Source organism: Lepidochelys olivacea (assembly GCF_965140295.1).
Source record: "Lepidochelys olivacea isolate rLepOli2 genome assembly, chromosome: 14".
Lineage (NCBI taxonomy): Eukaryota > Metazoa > Chordata > Testudines > Cheloniidae > Lepidochelys > Lepidochelys olivacea.
In genome coordinates, this window is record NC_140424.1 from 14,544,020 (window position 1) to 14,571,724 (window position 27,705).

At 47.5% G+C, this 27,705-nt stretch overlaps 1 protein-coding gene across 2 annotated transcripts; it reads left to right on the top strand.

Annotated features, from left to right (window-relative positions):
- The first annotated feature begins 48 nt into the window (after window positions 1–48).
- CDR2L (cerebellar degeneration related protein 2 like) lies at window positions 49–27,009 on the top strand. 2 transcript variants are annotated; one of them, XM_084646980.1, is made up of 5 exons: window positions 49–636; window positions 18,134–18,246; window positions 19,196–19,344; window positions 20,259–20,456; window positions 23,736–27,009. In XM_084646980.1, the coding sequence occupies exons 1-5, from the start codon at window positions 558–560 to the stop codon at window positions 24,619–24,621; spliced, it is 1,425 nt and encodes a 474-aa protein (XP_084503106.1). In that variant the 5' UTR covers window positions 49–557; the 3' UTR covers window positions 24,622–27,009. The 2 variants fall into 2 exon arrangements, with proteins under 2 accessions (XP_084503106.1, XP_084503107.1); XM_084646981.1 differs by having other exon boundaries at window positions 20,259–20,423.
- The last annotated feature ends 696 nt before the right edge of the window (window positions 27,010–27,705 follow it).

A 27,705-nucleotide genomic window follows, 5' to 3' on the forward strand; every position in this document is an offset into this window, starting at 1 on the left:
CTCAGATATCCCGGTGCAAAAAAAAAAAAAAAAAAAAAAACCACTCACCACCCCTGCAGTCTCCAGACTCCCAGTTAATCCATACAAAACCGCCCCTTCGGCCTGTCGGACTGGGAGCAGAGGGAAGGGAAGGGACGCCTGCCACGTCTTAACCCCCCTTCCTCCCCCCCGCGTGTCTCCCCCTTACAAGGGCAGATGGATGATGGAGACGGACAGCGAGGGTGATGCAAGAGCAGAGCGAGCGTTTGGAGCCTGGTACCAGCTGTAGCAGTCCCCAGGACAGCTGCATTGTCCCAGCTCTGCATCAGCGGGCAATACTGGCCAATCTCAGCCCTGCCGCCCGGCCCCCGGTCCCTACCCGCCTCCGCAAGCAGAGCTTCGATCCGCTGGAGTGTATCCCGCCCCCAGTTAGTCCTTAATCGCCCCTGCTCTCGCTGCAGCAGTAGCCCCTTCACGCTCCCAGCCTCTCGTGGGTTTACGGCTGTAGGGGTTTTGGGGTTTTGTTTTTTGGGGTTTGGTTTTTAATTCTGCGTGTCCTTCTGGGCTGCGGGTGCTAAATGCTGAGCGCTGACAGGATGGAGGAGTTTCCAAGTGAGGAAGAGGAGCCCTGGTACGATCAGCAAGACCTGGAGCAGGGTAAGAAAAGGTTTGAACCCATAGCCGAGCCAGGGGGGGAACCTTTGGGAAGTGCAGAGTGCAGACATGCTGCAGAGGGGATAATGAGCGGGGAGCAAATCCTCTTTCTAGGGGGAAAACAGTCTGTTCCCCACCACCCACACACACCCCCATTTTGAAATCTCATCAACTCTGGTGCCTATCAGATACCAGATGGAAATCTAAATGTAACCGCAGGTATTTAATAGTTCATGGGAAAAGCCAATGTAAAGTTCAAACCCTGGGTATAGTGAGAGAGTCAAATACTGCTCTGTTACACTGATATCAATCTGGTGGAACACCATGCACTTCAGTGGAGTTATACCGGTGTCAAATTGGCAAGGGCAGAATCCAGGCCAGAAAGTTAAAAAACCTAGAGAGACTGTTTAAACTTTAGAGAGATTAGATTAAATTAGAGAGAGTCAGGAGAGGCAGTTCAAACAAAAATCAGAAATGACTTTTCCCAAATTGAGGACATATGGCAAATTTTCCAAAAGCTCCTGCAAGATTTAGGACCCTACATGCAATAGGACTTAGGCTCCTTAGCCATGTAGGCACTTTTGAAGATTTTACTCATCTGCCTCAAAGGCAGCAGAGAACCGGTGAAGAGGAGAAATAGCAAGTTAAAAAAAAATTATGACTATTCACTTGTGAAGTTTTGTTTTAAAGCAACAGTCTGTATTCATAATTCCACCTCGACATTTGCATTTGTTCCATATAGTTTTAATCCTAAAGACTGGGGGGGGGGGGGTGTTAGTCGCATTGTGTGTTTGGTGGTTGTTGTTTTTTGCTTATCTTCATATTTTGAGTCAAACTTCAGTAAATAAATGACTGGAAAAACTGCTCTCCCATTTCAGACCAAAGGCCCATGAATTAACTTAACCGACTATCTATGCTCAATGAAAATCAATGACACTAAAATAAGGTCACCAGTGTAATGTTTTGTATTATATGCATAGATTTGAGGTTTTTAAACAGTGAACGGCAAATAAATAGTTGATACGGTTGTCCAGCTGCATGTGTATCGCTAGTCAGTCATAACTACAGTAGATGGTGTTGTGATCTAAAGTTTTCACAACTTCAGCTGGAGGGCAGGGGCTGAGGAATTAATGAAGACAGAGCCCTCCAAATCAGTTTCCAACTCCGCTTTCTCAGCTGCTGGAAGAGAAATATCGCTGCATAGCAGAACCTGTTTCACAAGATATGATGCCTGAACTAAACTGGGACCTGGGTGGCCCAGACTAGTCAACTAAATAAACACTATGAGTTCTTGAATATCCAGGATTCACTTAGTTGGGGGCTTCTTCCCATAGCTCCTAAGGGACCTAGGCCCTGCTATGGAACAGAGATGCACACCAAAAAACAAAAATTAGTGTAGGAAGCTTAGAACAATGAGGGGCTTGTTTATTTTAGCCTTGTAACTAGTCTGTTTCATGAGTCAGCATTTCTAATGTAAAACATTTACAACACTAAAAGAATCTTAAAACCAGGTCAGATTCACATCTCCATCACTCTGGTGTAATCCAGAGTAACTCCACTGACTCCAGATTTACACCCACATAACTGAGATCAGAATCCAGCCCTCAGTTTTTAGGAGATGGAAGAAAACAATGTTCATTTGAAGGGTTTGCGGTCTTCTATGAAAGTGGGGGCTATATACAAATATTTATATCTAAGCTAACTCTGAAGGGGAGTCAGAGAAGCCTTTAACTGAAATCAGTGAAATGGTACTGCAGGGTAATTACAACAGTAATTAATCTGTATGATGCACAAAGCTCTTCAATAAGGACACTGCTATTACAGCATTTTTGTTACAGCCTAATAATGTATGGTCAAATCTTCAATGACAATGTGCTGGTCATGGTGCTGTTAGTTCTTAGGAGGTGGCAGAGTGGAAGGGGAATAATTCAAGATAGAGTGAGATTATTAGGCATTATGCATTACTAAGAAGATCAAAATGCCAACGGCCCAGGGGTCATGGAGAAAAGGCAGTGCGTGGCAGACAGTGAGATGATAAAAGGATATTCTACAAGACCATTTATTTGGGCAAGGGATGGGAGGGCGAAAGGCAAACTAGTGCCAGGAGAGTGGAGGAGGTTTGGATGAACCCATTGGTTGCTGGGACTTTATCATGATTTAGCAGTGCCATCAAATATTTATTACATTTATGCCCAAAACTGTTTGCTAAGCAACGGGCAGCTTAACTGGGAGCTCTCGGATGCTTATGTTTATTAACTACTTGGGTACCGGTAAGTGTGGAGCGTAAATCACAACTCCAGCGCTGCTCTAAGCACCTGCTTCTTTCCCAATATGCCCTATGGAGCCTTCAGCACTTTAAAAATGTTGCTGAAATCATCTATTTTTAAGAGAAAATAAAACCCCAATCATTTTCTTTCTGAAGCACCCTCGTAATTGCTAATTATCCACCAGGCGCCATGGGGGTGCTAACATATAAGAAGATTCAGTCTCTACCCCGAAAGAGCTTGTAGTATGTTCATACACAGACAAAACAGTTCTGATGCATGATTTAGCTGATTTCACTGCAGAATGGTCTACGGTGCTGTACTAAGGTCACCATCTCCCCTAGAGGTGCAGATTCAAATTCCAGCCCTGAAATCTGACAGCTTGTAAAGTCAAGCAAGGAGATGGACCAGAGGATCTAATTGGACTGTTTCACGCCTATGATTTGTCTCTGGAGATGCCTTTGTGATTTTTAAACAAACAACAACAAAACAAACAAAAAAGGCTATTCTGACACAATTAAAACAATGCTACTGATTTCTGGGTTGTGCTTCACCAATTCAAGCAACGCTTCCTTCCACATTGTTTTAACACAAACGACATTCCATAGGAGGATACATGCAGTTTGAGCTCAGTTTAGCTACAGCATCATGTTCCATGGCCTGGGGAAAGGCCTATTGGGGCAGGTGTCTTGTGACTTTAAGAAAGGAATAAAACAGTAAAGTATTGACAGTAAAGTCATGGAGAAAGGGGACAATGAGCCCTCCCGAGCAGCTGGAAAAGGATGATGTGGTTAAAGTGACCTCATGCTCCATGGAATGCCCATGCTGAGAGAGCTCCAGGGAGTGAGGATGAGCTGGAATTAGAAAACCCAACCTGGAGAGAATAAGGGACACCTTTTCCGTTCATTAAAACAGCATTTGCACTAAAAACAAACAAATGAACGCATTTAAAGTAAATTGCACTTGGATTCAAACTAAATGGACACCGAATCCAACAGCTTTTTCTACTCCTCTCCCAGAGTTCCTTTATCTTCCTTCTACAAATCTCCCAAATAAGTCCTTCTCTCTGTCATCCCTCTCCCTAGTCCTCAGAGTCCTGCAGCTCCCCTCAATGGACTCCTTGGTCATTCTCTTAGATCTACAGCCAAAAAGCACACAGTGCAGTTCAGGAAGAAGGCTGCAAAGGTGACATTTGCACTCCCCTGATCCTGGGCCAGATCCCCCTACTGTCAATCAGAACAGCCTGGAAGCTGCTCCAAGTTACATCAGCTGCTAACAGTTTCAAGAGGCTAACACAGCAACACGGGGCTTGAGAGAAGTTGAAGGAAGCCCTGGTCATAATCCCTTTCCCTCAGACACCTCTTCATGCTGGCAGCAGGGACGGGGGTAGCATAGAAACCACTAAGCGAGATCTCTGCCACTCTACATTCCCCTACATTGGTGCGATCCTTCCGTGGCCAGTTTTGCAGACTGTGCCGTTCTGCACCAGTAGTGTGGTGCAAAGCAGCCTCACTACAATGCAGAATCTGGGCCTTGCAGCTTCAGCATCCCTGAGATCTCCAGGCCTAAGTATCCTGCCTTATTCCTCCCCTGGGCATTTGTATTGCTTATTACATTACATACTCAGAATGAAAATTACACAAGGTGCTGAGCACTCACAGCTCCCATTGTCTTACAGAGTTGAAGGTGCAGAGTCACAAGCGTTCAGCACCTCTAAAGATCAGGTCCTATGTGTTGCCATGGACCCAAAAACATCATGGATGTGTAGCAGGATTAGAGTCTGCATTAACTAACAACCACAGCCCCTGGTGTGCCTAGGAGACCCAACCCCCAGTTTTCTATCATAGTCTACATTAAAACATGGTGGTCCATAAAGCTGCAACTACCAATCAGTTCATCCAGGAACGAACTAATCACTGCACTGGGGTGCACAGAACATCCCAAGTTCCATCCCTCCTGATGCAACAACCCTGGCTGCACAGCTTTGGAGAGAAGTCACAATGATCGCCTGACCTCCTGGATTACAGTGGTGGTTTCCTCCAAAGCTGCACAGTTGGAAGGACCCAGGATCTTTTATATTTATTTATGAGTGTGACACTGAATGTGTCTTTGGGTAATGGAAAGTTTTCGGTGACTAATTGCTGAGCCACTTGGAAATCAGATGCTTAAAACAACAAGCACAGCACAGCAGACCGGATGGCCAGATAAGATGTGGAAAAGGGAGCATATTTAGCTCTGCATCTCAGCTAGGGAAGAATTGAGATTCTCTGAATCTGAAAAGTTCCCGGTATAAAAATCCCCAAATCAGCTGTAAAAAGCAGGACAGTTGGGAGTAGGAGGATCCCACATAGAATCTGTTTAGGAATCTCCTTTCATAATCCCACATAGAAGCTCCTTTCAACACCATCTGTTAAAATTCAGACTCATATTTCCAGATGTGGGAGACAGTTGAATTAGAAGAGAGGAAAACCAGATGAATTCTCTGTGTCTCCAGCCCAGCTGACCAGAGGTATTTCTCCTTGGCTAGGCTGTGCCTGGAGGATTTGCTGTATGAATGCTAAAGGACATTCCAGCCATAGCAGGCCACATTATTGCTGGGTCTAGGAAAGTCAGAGCCTAAGAGCAACCGACCATTTAGAAACAGCCCAGTCAGTCTGATGCACCATTCTCCCATGGACATGACTTCGGTTCTTCATACTTTTCCTCAGTACCAGACAGAGTTGGCTGGTGACAGGGAGATGGATTTTATCCAGCAGACTGAGGGGGAAACCACTCAGAGCGAGAAGGGAAAAGGCCCAATCTTGCTCCCACTAAGGCGATGGGAGCTTCCAGGTTGACTTTCCACATGAGGGCCTGATCCCCCACCACCTAAGTTAGAAACAAGGCAACCCAGCCCAGAAAAACTAGTTCTAATTACAATATTTAATTAATATTTAACAAATTATTAGTGTTAAGATGGGGGCTCAATCCTGCTAAGTGCTGAGTTCTCATCAGTGATCAGACCCTTTACATATAATGGGACAGTTCTGTTTAACATGTTCTGCTGTGCACACTTCCCTCGCGCATTTTCAGAGGCCACCAGCCTCCATTGCTACCAGAGTGTTAAATGAAGAAGGGCAGGGGGAAGCAAGCTCCCCCGTCTCCCTGTGGAAGCCCCTAAGCATACATTTCTTTCTGACCAGTGGGACTTAATGCCGCTTTGTGACTGCAAGGAATGCATCTTTCTGATAGAGCTGTGCTGCCCTTTAGACACACTCTACAACCCAGGGCTTTAAGGCAACGTGCAGTAGCAATGTGCAGTCTCTTCTCAAACCCAAGCAACCTGCTGGGCTTAGCTGCAAAGCTGGTGTTATATTTGCTCTTTCATCCGTGCACCCCATTGCCTGGAAAATGTTCTGGAGGAGAACGAGCTCAGGGCCTCAAATTTCTGATCTTTGCACCTAGTGCAGTTGTGTGGGGGTTTTTTTGTTTTGTTTTTTAAAGTGAATTTAAAGTTTTTGTAAAAGGTGCTGGACGATAGCCCTAGAGACTGAATTACTCTGTGTATCTACGCAATAGGTCAGCTCCCCTAATGGTATAAATCAGCACTCTTCCACTGACTTCAGTGAAGCTATATTGATTTGCACCAGTCAGGGATCTCACCCGCAGGGTACAGGATGGCCACTAACAGTGCAAGCTTCCCCTATACAGCCCTGCTAACGTGCCTCGTCCTAGGAGCGAGAGGGTTCAGTCTCCAGGCCCATTCAGTCATCTCTGACCTCTCTCTGCCATTTATGACAATATTGTTATTGTAGGTGTCATGTGGTGCTGTTACACATAGTCTTCCAAGTTAGTTTTCTAAGTATGCAAGCAAATGTTCAGTCCTGGGAAGACATGCTTGGTTGTTGTTAGACCCTTGCATAACTTCAAGCTATGTAGAGGTAGTGGTCCTTGGAGGTAGAGTTTGTGCAAGCAGCAGAGGAATTTGCTCTATGCCTTGGGCTCTGGTTAGAGTCAGTTCTTGAGGCAGAGCTGCTCCCTGGGCACTGGTGTTGGGCAGAGACTCCTGAAAGAAGGTATTGCCCCGCATGTTGTTTGTGTCAACCTCTGTTCTAGGACTGGGAAGCCAAACAGCAAGGCCCAGACATCTGCCACCACAAGGGACAAAAATATTGGAAGAAGGGGCAACAATATTTTTATTTATGTGGATGCTTGTCTCAGAGTAGCAGGGCTAGCTGCACTTCAGACCCCTTCTGTAGTCTCAGTGCACCCCTTCAGGTTTCTGGCCTTGTACTTTCACCTCTCACAGAGTGAAATCCCAGGATCCTCCTGCTCCTAGACTGGGTGCTTAACTACAGTAACCTATGTACCAACCATGATTACTTAACATGTCTGACTAGACTTGGGCGCCTCTGGTTCTTCCCTTTGGGAGCTGTGACTAGCAGTGAATAGAGACCCAAAACAGCATTCTCAAAACAAAGTATTGTTTAATCTTAACTGTAGAAACATGGCACAACATAAGGGAAAAGGATTTTTAAAGCAACCAAAGATCTCCACACAGCTCTCTTACCTGGAGTCTTTGGCAGGCTTAACTTTTCCCAGGTTTCTGTTTGAGACCCACTTCTCATCAGCAACTACCCCCTTCCTGATAGAGAACTTTTTACCCCTAAACAGTCCTTTGTCCCAATTTTCCTGGGCTTGGATCCTCCCTGTGGTTACAAGCAGGGACCCCTTGCCCGCACTCTTGATGAACTGGTCCATTGAACTCAGCAGGGCATCAAAGGTGACACTTCAAAGTGTCTGGCTCTAGCATTGTCCCTGGGGGGTGGAAATGGGTGGCTATCTGAAGCCATTGTCCTCCTTCCTGCATATGTGCAGCCAACCTCTTCTTGAATTAACCCCTTGTATTCACACTACAACCCCTTCTTACAACAGTCAGACTTGACCCAAGGAAGCGCTCTGTGTAGCTCAAAAGCTTGTCTGTCTCACCAACAGATGTTGGTCCAATAAAAGATACGACCTCCCACACCTTGTCTCCCAATATCCTGGGGCTGACACAGCTACAACAAGACTGCATAGAACAGTCCGACAAACATATAGAATTCATTCATTATTACAGGCAGCTCCAAATCCATCACAGCTTGTCCACCAAGAACTGGACTGAGATCACTCATTCATTTCATGTAGGTCACTCAATCGCCTCCAGTTGATAATGACTTTCTGATACTAATTGCTAGGCTGTATTTGAACTAACAATCTAGAGCAGTGGTTTTCAACCTGTGGTCGGAGGCCATAGACTATGTCTAAGGCGTCTGCGAAAGGTTGTCGTTACCACAGAACAGTGGTTTTCAACCTGTGATCTACAGACCTCGGTGGGATGAGGGGGTGTCTACAGACTACGTCTAAGATTTCCAGAGCGGTATGCACCTCCATTCAAATTGTTTAGGGGTCCACAAATAAAAAAAAAGGTTGAAAACTATTGATCTGGAGGCAAATGGCTTTATAGCCTATTTGCTACCCCTGAAACAATTTATGCTAGAAGGATTGTGCATGGCCTGAGTTGGGAGGTATAGATTCAACTGTGGGTAAGGGTCCCTCAAGCCCAGGCAAAAGAGGGAGAGATTCTGGCCTTACACCCCCTGTATTATCTTTTCCTCTACTGGCCACTGACTGTAGCTTTGGACTAATGGGACTTCTAGACATTGAATATGTGGCTGTGAAAAGACAGAGAACAAAGGAGATAAATGACAGGCAAGAATGTGGTGAGGATGTGTGCACTGTTTCTTTAAAACTAAAGCAAGAAGCCAGGCAGGAGGGGTACTAAGGGAAATTCTAGGCAGATGCTTTCTGGTATAGCAGAGAGAGAAGGTAAAGTAGGGATAATTCTGTTTTCCTTATTCTTCTGTTAAAGTTCTTTGTTCAGTGCTAAAAGAAAGTGACTCTTTCTATACACTGTCATCCCATGACAGAGCACACGAGGCAATCGGAGGCAGAAGTGCTGGTAGGTAGGTGGCTTCCAAGGTTGCCACATCCGAAGGACTGCTGCTGGAATAGCGTGGGTATCAGTGTGGTCACTCATCAAGAGGCCAGCCACTAACTGCTCTGCATCCATTGTCCCCTCCTGCAAGAATGCTGCTCAGAGGCTTGGAGCCAACTCTTGCTGATTAAATGGAAGGCAAGGACAATAGGGCTGGTGGTGATGGCCCGGGAGAGCCGGAAGCACTGAAAGACATCAAATCAATGTAATACGAAGTAGAAGGGAAGGAAGAACGTGCAAGACCCTTGCATAGACAGCCAGAGGCACGAGTACAACATTAGGGGCATGAATCTCCTTTAAAACCAGTGCAACTCCGTTGGCTTCCTGACTTACACCAATGTAAGGGAGAGGAGAATCAGACTGTCACCGGGTGGCTGGCCCCAGTAAATGAAGCCAGTCCAGCTCCCTGTGCCAGAGCAGGTGGTTCCATTTGACCAGTTAAGAGGGTGGGGCAGCACTTGGGGGCGCCAGAAGGTCAGGGAGTCAGAGCAGACTGGTTCAGTCAGGAAGGGCAGGTGAGAGCTGCCAGAGAGCAGGGGAGTGTAGGAGTCCCAGAGTGAGACATAAAGTGGTTTTTGGCTGGCATCCGCAAGCCCACGAGCCAGGGCTGGAGAGGGCAAAAGGCAGGGGAGCAGCAGAGGTGCTAACCCTCGGTCATCTCCGGGGACGGACAGCTGGACCCATAGGAACGATGAGAGGGCCAGGGGGAGTGAGGGACACTCCCCTGGAAAGGATGCTCCCAGAAAAGCGGTTGTGGGGGCTCCTACTGGGAAGAGCAGGGCTGCGCTCCACTTTGAAGGGCTAGGGAGGCTGTGCTAGTCTAGGGACAGGAAAAGACAGACAGAGTTGGGGCTGTACTGGGGGGCGGTGAGAGGCGCCACGGCTCGCCCTGGAGGGCAGCAGTGTGGTGAGGGACAACAGGGCTGTATTTGATGCTGGGGAATACCGGACTGTGGTTGTGGGGATTTTGTTATGATTTATATGCACAGGGGCCATTTGCCCTAAGAAAGACTGTTGGATTATTTTTGGGGACACCTAGGCAGGTGCACTTGTCACATGGCAGCTTGCCACAGGAAGGTGCTCCAGGCCAGGCCACCTTCTGACGCAGACCCTTAGCAGTTTACACGGAGGTGTTTCTCCCTGAAGAATTTGTCAATGGGCAGGAAATCTTATCAGCTGATCTGGCTAGGGAAGCTTCTTCTCCTTTCACTGTAGAGCTGCCTGGAGGACACTGCACAGGAAAGTTTCAGCACCCTCTTATCTCCTGGGCAGCTGAGAGTTTTATTTCTTTATGAAAGGTTTATAATAGGGGCCCGATAACGAAGAGTCAAAGTGACCAATCACTGAGCCACTTTGAAACCACTGTGCCTAAAAGACAAACACAGGCGAGAGGCTGTGACAAAGTAGATGTTTAGACAAGAGGTGGAGAATGGCACAGAACGACACTGCTCCCATTGGAATCAGTGGCAAAACACAGGGTGCCTTCTGCGGGAGCAGGATTAGGCCCACTGGGTTTATATACGTGTGTGCACACAGGCACTCACAAAAAGAGAGAGAAAATTCCTGTGATAGGTTAGTTCCAAAGTGACCCCTGCCGGGAAAGTCTACATCTGTGACCATTCAGAGGGGAATTTCTCCATGGGGTAGAGAGTAAATGGAGGGAATAGGTAGAAGAGAAGCTAATGGAGGGACAAAAGAAGCTATTTCTCTGATCCATTAGCAAAAGGAGAGAGATGGGGAAGAGGGAAGGAATATAAAGAAGGTGGGTTAGATTGCAAGAGAGTGAGCAACAGATGCTGGAAAAATTGGAGAGGGCAGATTTACTCAAGCGGCCACAGCGAGATGCAAATTATACTTCCCTGAGCCAGCCTTGCCCCTGTGCCCTGGGAGGGTAGGTTGGGGTTTTCCACTCGGTGGATGATGGCAGCTTAGGGTCTGTCTGCACTACAAGAATTAGAGCAGTAGCTACACCCTCGCAGCGTAGACTGAGCGACAGAAGGGGTTTTCCCATTGCTGTTGTAAATCCACCCTGGGGGGCATAGGCCGGCTTAACGATGTCTCTCGGGGTGGTGAATTGTTCACAGCCCTGAGCGAAGGAGCTAGGACAACCCAAGTTTTAGATGTAGACCAGGCCTTAGTTTGTGGCTGAGGCTCCATAGTAGCCTGTCACACACAAGCTCTGAAGCACCTGGCATTGGCCACTGTCGGAAGACAGGATATTGGGCTAGATGGACCATTGGTCTGGCCCAGCATGGCCGTTCTTATGTTCAGGCCCCTGATTCAGCACATGTCCCCGCTGCCCAAGCCATGCTCCAACCCCAGCCAGCTGCTCACTTTGTGAGCTGCACTGGCTCCCACTCCTGGCGAAGGGGAGGCTGCAGCAGGAATGCACCAGCACTACCTCTCCCTCTGTGGATTTTCCACTGCCAACAGCCTCTGCCATTGGGCTGGGGGATAGCAGAATCCAACCCAGAGGCTACACAACAGGGTATGAGGGAGTGAAGGAAGTGAGGCCAAGAAAGGACAAAGAAAAGGAATGACAAAAGCAAGAAAAAGTCCCAGCAAATCTCATTAGATCAGCAATGACATCCATATGCATCAGGGTTGTTCATGATCATTATAACCCATTTGAGATGAAGGAAGGAAATCAGGGGGAGTTGGCTCTGCCTCTGGTGGATTTAATGACTAGAGCTGGTCAGAACACTTCCATTTTGCAGAGACTTATCAGTTCCTACGAGGTTTTTGTTGGTGGGGGGAGGAGGAAGACTGTGTGTGCATGCCTGCAACCTGGTAGTTACGGTGATCTGGGATGAAAAACTCTGCTCTAAATCAGGCAGAGAAAGGATTTCATCCTGGATCTGATTCACCCAGGACACGGACACGGACACACACACCCCTTCCCAAATCAAAAAGCTTTGGGTTTGATCCAAAAAAACCCAAAAACCCAGAAATTTTTGCAGACACCAAGTGTTTTGGTGTCATTCCAATGCAAAACTAAACCAAATCTCAAAACCTGCCATGGAACAGAACATCCTCAAGCCATGCCCTTCTCCACCTGTCTCTGCCATCCCTGCCTCAGTTATTTTGGCTTTGAACTGTGCCAGACTGCACCGCACATAACACCTATTTAAGAAGCGATTCCCCAGGGCGAGCACACCTGAATCACCCTCCCCTACAAGAGCTTTATCCACCCTACTACCCACACTGCAGATTATTCAGCATCTTGCAGGTTGCTGTCAGCTGGAGCCTGTTCTCTCTGTACACTGGTGAGTTCCATTGTTAAGGTTTCTTGGGAGCTCTAAGCTGTTCACGTACAGACTCACTGCATCGCCTGCGGTGGAGCAGCAACCATGATAATACAATATGCAAAGCCTCACTGGAGTGGATCCCCACTGCAATAGGCCCAGAATGTACAACCCCCCACTAACATATTGGGGCAGATCCCCAGTTGCTGTAAATCAGGGTAGTTCTACTTAATCAGATTTAAAATTATAAAGACACTTATCCAAGGCTCTTGGGGCCCTAACATTGTTAATTATACAGTAAACACAATTAAATTCAATCTCATCAGCATTCAAATCATCTGTGCCAACTACCACCTTCAGCAACTAGGTTGCAGACCCTCAGCCTTCTCCAGAGACATTCTCAAGCAGGTGCCTTTTGCTGCGGGCCTGGAAAAAAATCACCAACTTTGGCCTATTTCAGACCAAGGTGGGGAGCAAATTCCGGAGTCCCAGAGCCCTCCCTGCCAGATGTTCCCTCTCCCTTATAGCTAGAGGATCCAACTCAAGTGCCCTAGCTGACTGTAGCTGTGGCCACATGGCACAGAGAGAAAGCCAATACCAGGTCATAGGGCCTTACACTCCACCTGGAGACCAATGAGTGCCCTTAAATCAGTGGAGCGACACCAGTTTACACCAGCTGAGGATGTGGGCCTTTGATCCCTGTTGTAAATGGCTAGACTTCAGCATAATTCCATGATGGATGAATCTGGCTCATTACAACAAGCAGTGGGGGGTTTGGGGCTGGGGGTGGGGGGTGGGGAGGGGAGGGGAGTTAAAGCTGTCAAGCACCTGCTCCTCCCTTTGGCTTCCATTAGAATTGCAGGTGACTAGCCCCTTTGAAAAATCAGGAACTTATTATGCAGGGGCTGCTTTTTGTAGCCTACATAGCTCAATTATCTAAATGTAAAAAGAGAAAAAAAAATATCAGAACTACCTGCTCTGTATGACACGATCATATCCTCCTGCATAAGGCCATATTAATAAGGAACCCGGCACAGTTAAAGGATCACAATTCTAGCAGCAGGGAGTAGGCAAAACATCTCTACGCAACATCAGACCCCAAATCCCCCAAACAAACCAATGTCTTGTCAGATGGTGAAGGAAAATACCCCTCGGGGTTGGCCTCTGCACCAGAGTCCGTGTTCCACAGACTCAGCCCAGAGGGTGGGGGGCTACAGTGACATTAAGTCACCCTTGTGCCCTCTCTATTGGTGGTTGCCGTATGCAGGCTGATGCAGCACCTAATGTAAAGCACAGTAGCCAAGAGATGCTCAATTCTATTTAATGGTAACCCTTATATGCCGGCGATGCATGCGTCTTTGGCTATGCCAGGATACCTGTCAGAAAGAGCCACCTGGGAATGCCCCGGACATACAGTCTGATCCACCACCCATTGAAGTCAGTGGAAAGACTCCCATTGCCTGCAGGAGGCTCACAGGGGGTTTTCCCCATGAGGCGTAAGGCCAGCAGAATACCTCTACACTGTCCTCTCTTTCAGATCCCAGGGTAGGGGTACCCTAAGCATTTGGCCAGATCTGTCCTGGGCTGCTGCAATAGCCTTGGAGTAGTTTTAACTTATCCTGGAGACTGGAACATTCCCCCGGCTGCCTCCTGAATCCAAGGGGGTGCAGACTAAAAAGGCAGCAGTGAGCTACCTCTGTTTCCTGCCCTGAGTTCAGCTTAGCAGCCCCTCAGAATCAGAGCCCTTCTCCCTTGCCCAGTCCCTCCACTCATCAAGCCCTGGCCTTCTCTCTGCCACTCCACACAACCTGATCATTGTTAATGCCAGAGCTTTCTCCTCTGCAGCTCTCGGCATCTGCAATAACCTTCCTGCATCTCCCAACCCCAGAGCAAAGCACACCTTCCCTCCCAGGGCTCTTATATCTGTAGAATAGCCTTGGCTACTAATGCCTATTTAACTCTGTAGCTGTATCACCTAGTTCTCTGGTAGGGGCCTAAGGAGGCCCTGAAGAATGAAGCTGTGCTGCATGAACTGCAGTGGCCATGTCAGAGCCCACTACCGAGGGCGAGCGGCAAGAGAGCCTTACGCTTGGTCTACACTTCACCGGTTTGTCAACTAAAGTCAGTCTTGTCTGAAATGCTCCTCCCGCCGATGTAACTCCCCTGCTCTGTCGACATCATAAAAGCACCTCAATGAGCCGCGCAGGGCTTATGTTGGTGTACTTAGGGTGAGTTCTTCGCATCGGCTGTTGGCTGGAGCCGTGAAACTGACAAGAAAGCGGACACCCGGTCTCTGCTTCAAGGCGGGCTGCCACCCAGGCTCCAGGCTTAGGCTGCCGCTCGGGCTTCCCAGTCAGAGCCCTGCTGCCCTTGGGGTCCTGACTCCCTGCTGGAAGCACAGCAGCTGACTGGACTCCTGATGCAGATCTCTCCTCCGAAGGCAAGAAGCCCCGGGCCGCTTCCCCTCTACTCCTGGCTGGGAACGTGGAGGTGAGAAGCCTGGGGGGCATCTGGGCTCCTGGTGGGGAGCTGCACGGACACCCACACTGCCCCTCTTCAGTCGATGGAGGCGCTCCTGGTGAGGATGTGCACCTCCAACAGAAGGAGGGTAACATGGACATCGGCCATAGCAGTAATTAATGTGGTGGCTGTAAGTCGACTTAACATAGGTCGACTTATCTTTGTAGTGTAGACATAGCCTTAGTTTGTATCTGGATTGTTGCACCATAATTTCACACTTGCTGAAGGGGTGAGTTCTCGCACGCTGTGTGGAGAAGGGGAGTGGAGGTAGGTTTCAGTATAACAGCTAAATCAAGGAGATGTACACAACTGTTCTACTAAATCCTTGTGTAACACTAACCACCCCCTGAATGATCTGTGGACAAAAATACAACAGGCAGCTAGTTTCCAAGGTCTCACTAGCTAAGAAAAAGGGAATGGGGCATCTGAGTCCTGCTGAGCAGGAGACAAGCTTGGCCATAGGTCCAGCTGGGACCTGTGTGAAGGAAGATATTAGGGAGCTGCCTCCAGCTCCCCGCCTGCCCATGCACATCCATGTGCCAACAATAGATCTTAGAGGGAGGGAAGAGCCAAACAAGAGACCAGCTGAAGTGGATGAGAGGAGACCCAGATGTGAGAAGAACTAGAGACGAGGCAATATGGTCAGTGGCACTGCGGCTGGTGGATGTGTGTATGGTCCCTGGATGAGCGGAGGACTATAGAGTTGAGTCAGGTTACAAGTACCAGGGCAGATGATCCTCCTCTTTCCTGCCTTGTGTCTCTTGGCCCCTTACCCATTCTCTTTAAAAACAAAACCAAAAAAATGGGGGGAGGGGACAGTTTTCCACCTCTGAGCTGTAGAATCTCTTTATACATCTCCCCAGACACTGCCTGTTTTCTAGTTCAATTATTGCTGACAGGGGCCTTTAAATTATGATGCAGGATCCTGTGAGGCCTAATCCATTTAACTCAACCCCAGCTGATTAAATTGGATGCCATATGGTGGGAAAGAGCTGATATAATCCCGCACAGAGCGGGAGTCTCTTGCCTCATTGCCTGGAGCGCAGCGTGGACTCTTCTCTCAAGGTTTCTCTGTGCTGGGGATGCCTTCCTTGCCAACCAGATCAGGCTGGACAGGAGGAGATTTGTGACATGTCTATGATTGGCAAAAATAGATGATCTGGCGAGGGATGGGGGATTGTCAATGGAAAATGCGGTTAACCACAAACCAAGCAGCTGAAGGAGAAGCAATTCTCTCCAGCCCAGCTGGAGTCTAACATACCATTCCCCCGTCTCTGTCAGGCGCTCAGTCCCCTGAGAGCACTTTGGAAATTGGGAGCTGTTCCGTGGCTAAAGGAAGGTGAAGGTCGTCTACGTACCAGTAGTTGTGCCGATATATTGATTACATTCATTCCAATGATTGCAGCCCTCAGACCCGGTCACTCGGATAATCGTTAAAAGGTCAGATCTCAGACTAACCCCCACAGTACAGACCATGGCTGGAGAGCAGATTCTCAAGGAAAAGGATGTAACTGCCAGCCAACCAGTACAGGACAAGATCCAGAGAGCTAGCCCTATCTATAATTTGAGGTCTCCCAGCACAACCAGCCAAGGTGCATCGCCATTCGCCACATGCACACAATCACTCTTCCCATATAAGCTCCATTATGTCTACAGCTAAAATCAGAAACTGCCAGAACTGATTAGTAATAATAAAAAAATACCTTGCACCATCAGTGGAGCATCATTCCTCTGAAGATCCCCTAACAAGTGGTAGATATAATCCCCACTTTGCAGAGCGGGAATCTGAGAGGTTAAGTGACTTTCCCTAAGTCATATGGCAAGTCAGTGGCAGAGGTGGAAATACAACCCAGGAGTCCTGACTCCCAGGCCATGTCTTCACTACAAAATTATGTCGACCTAACTTACGTTGGCACACAGTCACTGCAGTTATTAAATCGCTTACGTATGCGCACGCTTGGCTCCTTGTGTTGGCGGTGCGCGTCCCTCACCAGGAACACTAGTATCGATTGTATTGTCAGCGTGGAGCATTGTGGGATGGCTCCTGAAAGCCAGCAACAGTGAACTTAAGCAATGCAGCATCTACGCTGACACTGCGTCGACTTAATTATGTTGACCGTGACTCTACGCCACTCAGGGAGGTGGGCGTTACTAAACTGGCGTAGAGAGGTACTTACGTCGATGGGAGCCAAATGTAAGTGAAGACAGTTCTGCAACGCATGGCAGCTTACATTCACCTAACCACATAGTGTGGACCAGACCTTCGTCCCCTGCTGTAACAATTAAATATCACTGCCTCCTAATCAACTGCCAAGTCAAATTAACCTCTGGAAGAAGCTGCAAATGCTTTAGGCTACAGCATAGCTATCCTGAAATTCATCCTACATTTGGTTATTTAGGGGCCAGAGTGGGTGTTGTAGCCTGTTGGGTCTACATTTTCAAGGTTTTCTCTTCAACCATGAGGGTTAGCAATTCACTTTTTTTTTTAAAAGCTGAAAGTCTCACATAATCACGTGACTCCAGGAGCTGGGGCTTTAAGGAAAAACACCAATTATTGTGAGACTCACAGAAATATTGTGAGAGTTGGCAACACTGTGTTACCAGGCTGAAAGGCAAAGGGCTTGTTTTTATTTACCACGGGGAGGCTGCGGGGGCAGGGGGAAGAACAGTGAGCATGTGCAGAGTTACCAGCCCGATTTGGGGAACTCAGCAGATGCCAGTGAGAAAACTCACTGCCCTGATTGTACCATATTAGACGCAGCCTCGCCAGCACATCTAAATCCCGTGGAAGCTGGGTGCAGTTCCATAAGAGCTAATCACAGGGAAGGCATTTGGAACAAGAACTCGCTAATTCCATTGTGAAAGCTGAGGCCTAAGAGTGTGGGGGGGAGAGCAAGAGGGGCTCTGGTCTCTCCGTCCTACCACGGTAACAGACTCCAGCAGTGATCACCCAGAGGGGCTGCTCATTAAAGTGCAGTGACAGCAAGCCAGAGAGGGTGGGATTCAATCAGTGCCAGCACTGTCCCCTCTGCATCCCGCCAGGGTCAGGAGGGATAATTGAGACAGCTACCCCTGCTGCTCTCCCAGTGACTAGGTGAGAAAGGCTCGCCTGGAAAGACAGGCAGATTCAGGAGCTAGCCAAGTGTCTGAACTGCATGCCTAGAGGATGAAGAACTTGGGAACCAGTTCAATGGCCAAATGCCAATTTGCCCTCCAGGCAGCCATTCCACACTGCAGCCTCCGATGCCCAGTGGTTTGAGCATTGGTCTGCTAAACCCAGGGTTGTGAGTTCAATCCTTGAGGGGGCCATTTAGGGATCTGGGGCAAAAATTGGGGATTGGTCCTACTTTGAGCAGGGGGTTGGACTAGATGACCTCCTGAGGTCCCTTCCAGCCCTGATATGCCATGGTTCCAGGGAGCCCCAGTCTCAGCAATTTGTACCTTTTACTTTTCAGACCTGCACTTGGCAGCCGAACTGGGGAAGACATTGCTGGAGCGTAACAAGGAGCTGGAGGATTCACTGCAACAGATGTATGCAACCAATGAGGAGCAAGTGCAGGAGATAGAGGTACAGATGCTGCCGAAGCCCAGGATAACTCCCTACTGCTGCTGCCACATCTGAGGGGCTCAGCTGTGAGAAAGCAGGGGACATTTTAGCTGCCTCACTGTAGCCAATGGGAGCTGCTAGGCTGTTAAGAGAGTGGAGGGATGTGCTGAGGGGGAGAGGAGTTAAAGCCACATATGGAAGGGATTGAACCAGTGGTGGATTAAGTCTTAATAGAGCAGATCAGCCAGTCTGGGCTCCACACTCGGAGGGTCCCTCTGCCCCCCCCCAATTGGGAGCCTCTGTTTTGGTTGGATTTAGGTCATGTTCACCCTTATTCTGTTCCTAAACCAGACCCCAAACCAACTTCTGTTCAGAACAGAAGAAAGGGTGCGATCATTCCAGTGCATCCCTGCCTGATTCCAGTTATTAGTGACCGTGTTTAGTAGCCAACTGAGCATGGAGCCCCACCGTGCTAGGCGCTGCACTCATGCAGAATAAGAGACTGTCCCTTCCACAAAGACAAGACGGATGCAGGGCAGGGAAAAGGGAGAGGACACACAAGAGCAAACAATGCAATTGCTGCAAATCTCACGTTGTGGGAAAATAAATGAATAGATTCCACAGTCCTTCACCCCACCCCACAGGCAGAGAGGAGCATTTTAATAGCAGCCTCTTTCTAAATGGTTGGCAGCACATCACTGTTCTTTGGCCAGCAGAGGACATTGCAGACACTCAGAGAATAGCGTTTGGGAGACAGGGTTAGAGTGAGGGTAACATGGTTCCTTTAGGCAGATGAACCAAAAACCTGAACTTCCCTGGAAGTCAGTGGACAGTGAGGGATCTCAGTACCTTGCAGGATCAAGTCCCCTTGATGACAAAGTGAAAAGGGAGGTGGTTCAGGGATGGACTTTGTGCACAAGCACAGGTCTTGGATCGCCTCACATTTAATGGACTTCTGAATTTTTTGCAGTACCTGACGAAACAGCTGGAGATGTTGCGCCAGATGAACGAACAGCATGCTAAGGTCTATGAGCAGCTGGATCTCACAGCACGGGACCTGGAGCTGGCTAATCAGAAGCTTGTGCTGGAGAGCAAGACATCCCAGCAGAAGATACAATGGTAATGCTCCCCATTGCTTGTGCTGGATTCCTTAGGTCAGCGATCTGATTGATAGCCAAGGGACCAGGGTGTGGTAAGGTGCTTTGCCTTGTAGGGCAGATGACTGGCAGTCCTGAACAAGAACAGATGAGTCTGTTCGGAAAACACCTGGAGTTCCCCCATTCCCTGAACTACAGGATCAGAGGCATGTCAAGAAGCTCTAGAGGAGAATAATGCCCACCAGTCAGTACCAGGATACTAGTTTCACCTCTAGAGCAGCCCAGACTAGGATATTTCCTGCCAGCTAACACCAGTTTATCAATAACATTTTCCCTTCTAAAAGGAGACCCTGACCAAGGTGAGTCCTTGTGAGCACCAGATTGTTACACTTGTACAACACAATATCTTTTTTAAATGGCTATACAAGCAGAAAGATTTAGTGTCACAGATCTACATACTGTTTTACAAACTGCATTCACAACTGGTGTAGAAACCACCCCGGCCAGTCTCTGCATTTTATTTCTTTGGGAGAAAGAGAAGAAGGAATAAACTCGCTTTCATCCTACTTTAATCTTTTAAATGCTGAGATATTCTAGGATTGAGCAAATTCCTAGGAGGTTATTGATCTAGCCAATTGATTCAAGAATAGAATCCCCAATTATTGCACTCCTCTGCCTCCTCCTCCTCTACACATATGCACCCCTCATCTAAATCAAGAGTGAAAACAGTCAGGCAGAATTCATCACAGTTAGAAGTGCACCCACAATTTCCCCCGTCTAGGACTTTGGTGTACACAAAGAATGCAGGGTCTGCCCTCAAAGGAGTGCACTCTTCCCCTACTGTGGGAGGAGATTGTTAAACAAGACCTTCGGCAGATGGGCGCCTAAACTTCCTTGTTGCCTCACCTCACCTCTATTTCTCTCTGACCCTGGCAGCCTGACGGAGACCATCGAGGGGCTTCAGAACCAAGTGGAGGAGCTGCAGAAACAGGTGGAGGAGCTGCGGAGCTTAGAGCAGCTGCGCATACGGCGGGAGAAAAGGGAGAGGCGCCGAACCATTCATACCTTCCCCTGCCTCAAGGAGCTGTGCTTGAGCCCCAGGTATCACCATGAAGCAAGGAGAGGGAAAGGCAGGTGCGGAGACTATGGGAATATCATCAAGGTCCTGGGAATCAGCAAATACGCCTTTGCCTTAATTACCCTGGATTGTATGTGGAAAGCGTTTCCCATTAAAACTGGCATTTCTGCTGAGGGGAAGGGGAAAACCAGCAGCACGAGATGGAGGCAGGTTTCATTCCTACCTACTCCAGTCCATTAGAGTAGCACAAGTCAGGGAACACTGTGGGTTTGACTCAAAAAGAGGAGCAATATTAACACAGGATTTGCCATTTACCATCAGTTTAGCATCTCACCTCTGCAAGGGAGCCCAATACGTGATGCTTGAGAAAAAGGTGAGCCCCACCCACAGCTAATGCACACAGTTGTACAGTTCTGTAGTTGGTAGGGTTCCTTCCTGGTCATATATTTGCTGATGCCTTGAATCATGAGATTGATTACCCCTTTGCGGGGGCTCATATAGCCTCTTATGAAATGGAGCTGCACCGGGGCAAGGAAAGAAGGTGCCCAGCCCAAGTGGGAGTGGTTCTACCTTTCTCATGCACGCTGCTTCCTGAGTGCTGTAGGGAAACACATGTTAGGCAGCAGGGCTGCATCTACATCTAAAAAGCTGTAGCCTGTATTCCCCCACTGTGATTCTCCCACCACTGTCTAGTGCGTAGAAGGGCGAGGCCTCACCCCGACAGGCTCCTAGTGGGGCAGCTAGCATAGCCAGCACCTCCCTATCAACTGCACCCAGACAGATGACATAGAGGTGTGTGAAATCCTGCATCCTCTCCTGCTGCCACGGCTATAGTAGAGCAGCCATGTTTTTTGCACGCATATTACTGCTATTTATTTGTATTGTAGTAGCACCCAGGAGCCCAAGTAATGAACCAGGCCCCTATTGTGCTGGGTGCTGTACAAACACATATGTTATTGTTCATCCCACCCTGTCTAAAATCCAGCCACAGTATTAATTCATTGACCTCCTAGGGACATTTCTTGCTCAGCTTCCTACATGATGGAAACTTCTCTAAATAGAGAATCAATAAACCTGCTATCCTATAGGAAAGTATTGCACTGCCATGGGATACAAATGCACGGCCTTCTACTGGAGCAATGAAGGGGATGTTACAAGGGCATAATCTACCTCCAGGCAAAGTCTACTCAATATCTATGTGGTTGTTTTCCCACCATGCCCCTGTCATGCTTTACCAACATTGCCTCACTGCACAGTTTGGCTTTTAAATTTGCATTTGGGTTTTGCAGGTCACTCTGACCTACAGTAATTAGGAAATCTGTTCAATACCCCCCATCACCATCCAAGGCCTAGAGGGGAAGGGATGGTATTTTATCCTTTCCAATCTGTTCTAACTCAGGTGTTTATTGGGGTGGAGAAGAAAAACAGATTTCCTGACCGCAATGGGGGAGAATATTTCATGTGGTTTCCATGCCACAGAAGCACTGAAAGAGGGGTTACTCCAGCAAGAGGCTTTTTCCATTACCCTCATTTTATAAACCTCCTCCTACTCTTTCTGGAGAGCTGGCACTTCCTAGACACAGAACAGCACAATCAAGTTTTGTTTGTTTGTTTTTCAGGGAGGGGTGAAGCTCAGAGGCTGCAACACACATTCCACAATTTTACTACTTTGTTGTTTTCAGAAACACAGTTCTTCAGGGTGGGTTCTCCCACTTTTGTCCTCCCTTTTTTTTTTTGGCTTTGAAAACATTCTTTATTATTGCATTAAGTAAAAGATACCTTAGCCCAGGAAAGCAACAGGCACTGCAAGTCAGTGTATCATACGTAACAAACACAGATTCCTACTAACATTGGAACCACTGCACTTCACTCCTTTGCGGGGCACCAAACATTACTGGTGGCTTTCAGCCTCAAATTGGTGGGCAAAGCCAAATGCCAGATGAGCACAGATTCCACAGCAGCAGCTTACAATGTTAGCCTTTGGCACGGGGGAAGGGGAGATGGGTAGCAGGTTCCTAGTGCTCTAACTTTGTGTATACTTTATTCCCATTATTGCCAATTCCTCCTCTCCCTCCAATCCTAGGTGCCATCAGTGCTTTGCCTTCCTTTCAAACAGAAGGGGTGGGAACGGACTAAGACCCTTCCCTGCTGACTAGGCCAGTGTTGTTCAATCACTACCGGAGAGTGGGAGGTAGGCAAATACTCCAGAAGCAAAGTGACTAGCATTTGGCTCATGTCCCCTTCCTTCTCCAGGACAGAAAGTTGATGCAATGAATCTCTACCAGCCCAGGCGGGAAAAATCTCAAGCCCTGTATTTTCAGCCCAAGTTGGTAGTGCCTTGAAGATATTACTATGAAATGGCTGTGAGGGGGCTTGTGGAAAATTAATTTGGCGGCTGTCACTCATGTTGCCAAAAGTGAAGGCCTTATCTGCATGAGAAAAGGTGCACTGGTTTAAACTAACGGAGTGGTTTCGTTTAACCAGCGCAGGAATCGGAATCAGTCACAAAGCCAGCTTAAGTTAAATTGGTATGACTCTCATGTAGACAAGGTCCAAGCATCCAAGTCACAAAAGTGCAGCCCCAACTGGCAATCCTGTCAGCAATCTTAGCAAAGGGACCAGTGACCAAATATGGGTCATGGAGGGTGAACAGTCCTCTCATCTCTACCGATAGTTCTCCAGGACAGAGTGGGGGCACATAGCAGGTGCAGAATGGGGAAGCTAACATGGCCACTGACTGAGCTATACCGAGTCTGTATACAGGGAGACAAGTTCCATCTCCAGTGCTCTTGGTCAGGTAGCATTTCGCCAGATCTGTATAAAACCCAGATCCTTTGCAAAGTAACAGTGATAAGGGAGAAGCTGCCAGCTGCTGAATCCATGATACAGGTTTCCATGTGAAGGGAAAGAATAAAGCAGCCTGGGTAGGGCACTGGAGTAGGACTCAGAAGTCCTGTTCCCATCTCTACTACTGACCTGTATGTCACCTTGCGCAAGTCACTTCCTTTTTGTGTTTCTCCCCTCCTGCTCTTTTGTCTCTCGTATAATTAGATTGTAAACGCTCTGGGGCAGGGACTGGCTTTCATGTGCATGTACAGTACCTGGCACAGTGGAGCCCCAAATCTTGATTGTGGCCTCTAGGCATAACAGTAATACAAACAACAACAAAGCACCCACAAGCCAAATCTCGCTCTGTTATGCCAGTGTGTATCCAGGGTAGCTCCTCCATGGACTTCAGTGAAATTACTGGTTTAACTGAGAGCAGAATTTGGCTCCAGTATCTTTAAGGGACCATTATTTTGTCAATAACTCACTACAGTCTCCCTTTGCCACAGATATGAAGATGCGTTCCAGGTCCACAGCTCTTCAATGGAGCTCAACCAAAACCCTATGGAGAGGGAGAATGAGCGTCTCCAGGCCATGGTGACTTCCCTTAGGTCCCAAGTCAACCAGGAGAAGCAGCGGAAGGAAAGGGTGGAGCGCGAATACACTGCCGTCATCCAGGAGTACTCAGATCTCGAGCAACGGGTGTGCGAGATGGAGAGCTGCAAACTGCGCATCAAGGAGTTGGAGGCCGAGCTCCTGGAGCTACAGCAGATGAAACAAGTCAAGAAGTATCTTCTTAGCAGAGAGGACAACCTGTCTGAAGCCCTTCTGGAGCCATTAAACAATGCCCCCGAAGCAGATTACATTGACCTCGCAGAGGAAGATGGGAGTAAAACTCACAGTGCATCCATGACAGCTTCCCCAAATCACCCTGTCCGGAAAAGCTGCAGCGACACTGCCCTCAATGCCATTGTGGCCAAGGACGCCGTGAGCCGGCATGAAGGCAACTACACACTGCACGCCAACAACGTGCGTAAGCGGGGCATGTCAATCCTGAGGGAGGTGGACGAGCAGTACCACGCCCTGCTGGAGAAGTACGAAGAGCTCCTCAGCAAGTGCCGGCAGCACAAGGACAGCGTGCGCCACACCGGAGTCCAGACCTCCCGCCCCATCTCTCGTGACAGCTCCTTCAGGGACTTCCGGGGAGAGGGTCACGAGCTGGAAGAGCGGAAGACAATAGAGAAGAGCCTTAGCAAACACGTGGAGGCTGTGGACAAGCGGCTGGAACAGAGTCAGCCAGAGTACAAGGCCCTTTTCAAGGAGATCTTCTCACGCATCCAGAAGACGAAAGCCGACATCAACGCCACCAAGGTGAAAAACAAGTCTAGCAAATGAATCCCACTGCCACGGTGTTTCTTTTGCTCCCACATGCAACCTCAACAACCAGCTCTTCTCTTTTGCTCCAGGAAATATTGAGCAGCCCTGCTGCCTTGAGGCCTCTCACTTTGTTTTCTTATATAGGAAGGGGGCCTACGTGGCTCAAAGGCAAGAAAGTGCCATGGAGACTCAAGTCACTTTTTAAAGTTAGTGCTCCAAGCGAACCCAGCTGCCAGGGTTTCTGAACCTGCTGGAAAAGCTGTATATTGTAGTTCTAGATTGTTTCAGAAACTTTACAATGAATTCCTGCATGTGTTGCTACAGCAGCCAGAAATCACAAACACCGGAAACTAACAACTACCCACCCTTTCAGCTTCTCCTCCAGCTACTGTGTTTGATTATCTGCAGGCAAAAGCTTGGATCTCCTGCAGCGTCCTGGAATGGCATGGGTGCAGTGTTACAAAAAAAGCCATCAGAACTTCCAGAGACTGCTTCAGAACACCCAGCCCTTCTCTTTCTCTTTGGTTTACTGCAAAGGACCCACAAGTATACCTGAGACACTTTAGTTTGACCTTTCTGTTCCCCAAAGGGCCGTATGTTCTTCCTATTTAAGCCATTCTCTTTTATCAGTCAGGTTTTTCAGAGATTTACAATGCAAACTCATTGCAACTGGAAAAACTTGAAGAGAAATGTAGAACTGGTTACTGTTATGTCTTCATCAGCCTCCCCGGATGAGTCAGTCTATAGTCTTAGGATTTTAAGCATATAGGATATCCTTCTTTTACACTCCAGGTAATCACAGCCTGGTTGAATTCATCTAATGGTTGAAACTGATGACCAAGGCTTTCCCAGAAGCCAAACAAGAAGTGCTGTTACTGGTTCAGAGAGATACCCCTCATCTCTAGGTTTGGGTATTGGTCCTCTGTGCCTTGCTGTTCAAGAAATATCATTGCCGCTCCTAGCAAACTCGTAAAATATGACTTGTCTGGGTTTGCAAAGACAGATTAGCAGTGACTCACCCGTAGAGGGATAACAACAAAGCACCACATTCTTAAAGTGTTAAGAGCAGTGATTACCAACAACAGTATTTATCACACTGTCCCCAGACCTTCACCGTTAATACTCCTGACTGAGCTGACAGACGCTGAGTTTTCTGCTGACAATAATCCAACTTGGCTGAGCTGCCTTTTCCAAAGGTTGTCACCTGCCATGGAGTTTTAAATATTCCAAATTAATTTGCCAGCATCAGAATCTCTCTACTTTCTTCACATGCCCACCAAGAGATTCAGACAGAGACACACACACACAAAAGGCCTCCCCAGTCTCAGGAATCATCAGTATCTGTTTCTCGGAAACCAAGAGTGGGCCTTGTTTGGTCAGACATTCGTACGTGGAATCTTACAGGGCTCATGAATATATGCAGATAAATAGCATTTCATTAGAGCTTCAGATACACACCCAGAGCGCTCAGCTGCAGGGGAGGATGCTGACAGTTGGTATAAGTTACTGAAGTTATAAATTACAGAACAGTATTCAACATGCACTTAAAGAAACTTTGGGCTGGACTCTGATTTAATTTACATCAGCTTAAATCCCAAAGTCTGTTTTTCTGGAGTTACACTGGTAAAAATGAGATCAGAATCTGGCTTTTGGTTATTTTTTTAGCATAATTTATCTCATTTTCTCCCCTCTCACCCCCCGTCTTATTTTCCAAATTCAGGACCTGACCCCATGAGAAGCCAACTGCCCTCTGCTCCCACTGAAATTAGTGAGGATTGAGGGTGCTCAGCACTTTGCAGAATCGATCTTTCTTTGTCCTTTCTTTTCAAAAGGCTGCCATCATGGCAGTTTGCAAAGGTGCGACCCCCAAACCATCACCACTGCTGCCTCTTAGATTGGCCGGCCAGAGGGGCCCAGTTCTGCAAATACCTTCTCCCAACCTACCCAATGCCAAAAGCTTCTCTCTTGCACCCTTGACATTTTCAGATGGCCAGTGGCCCCAAACTCAGAAGTATTAGGAGCTATACACATGATTGTGGCTATCAGTCTGGTAACAGTATGGAGAACCTTCATGCCTTATTTATAATGGAAAGCAGTTGTCTAAAAAAAAGTAAGTGTCAAGTAGATTTTCTCAGAGAATTCACCATGCTCTTTGTTACCACTGTCATGATACTTGGTGTGTTGATTATTAATGTTCCTTTACTTAAATCTTTATACTAGGGGACTTTTGAACCTATGTCTGTTCTAAAGTCATCTGTTTGTTGCATCAATGTGAAGGGGATCACTATCACTTTCGGTTTCAAACACTGTAAAGTATGAACCAGCATCTCAGTTTAAGTGTACATCAGATAAATATATTTAAAAATGCTTTATTCTCTTCCTAAATAAAAAGAAACCCCAGTATTCTGAAAGCTGAAACTTCCTTTGTGGCTGTTTTTGATTCCAAGAATATCAGGTAGTGTTGTTTCTTTGAACTTCTGGCATGATGTAGGGCAAGAAACTGCTTTAGGCTCTTTGGGAGAAGGTGGAGGGAATGCAGCAGTGTGAATATACAGCTATGGTTATTTATATAACCTACATTTCATGTATCTGGGTAATTATCACCAGCCAAATCATGAAAATGCACCGCCTTATCAATTCTCAACAGTCCGTTAACTTGCAAAATTCTGAATACCCAACACAAATGCTGATTTATTTTTTTATTTATTTAAAAACAGGATCCAGAAAAATGATTCATGCAAGTGACAAGATATTAACACTTGTCTAAACAAAGGAACAGCTGCAGTATATCAGCTGCTTGTACAGCAAAGCGCTGAGAGCATCCTTTCTGTATCCAAAAATATTGTGATTCACAGTCAGTTGGGGGAGGGAATTGTTCGTTTTAAATGAGGGTTCCAGTGAACTGCATCCCTACGAAAAGGACAAAATAAGCATCCTTTGCACTTGGACAGAATCTTATATTTAAGGATCTCGAAGTGCTTTACAAATATTAATTAAGCGCCCCAACACTATTAAGAGATAGGTCAAGAAGATATAACAATCGTTTTACCCACCATTGAAACGTAGCCAGCTGTCTAATGGAAAGTGGCATCTGTGTAACAC

Bases quoted from the DNA above. Each gene is read 5' to 3' on its own strand.
- CDR2L (XM_084646980.1), top strand. From the start codon at position 558: ATGCTGAGCGCTGACAGGATGGAGGAGTTTCCAAGTGAGGAAGAGGAG. The intron at 637-18,133 runs GTAAGAAAAGGT...TTTACTTTTCAG, and splicing joins TCAGCAAGACCTGGAGCAGG to ACCTGCACTTGGCAGCCGAA. The intron at 18,247-19,195 runs GTACAGATGCTG...AATTTTTTGCAG, and splicing joins AGCAAGTGCAGGAGATAGAG to TACCTGACGAAACAGCTGGA.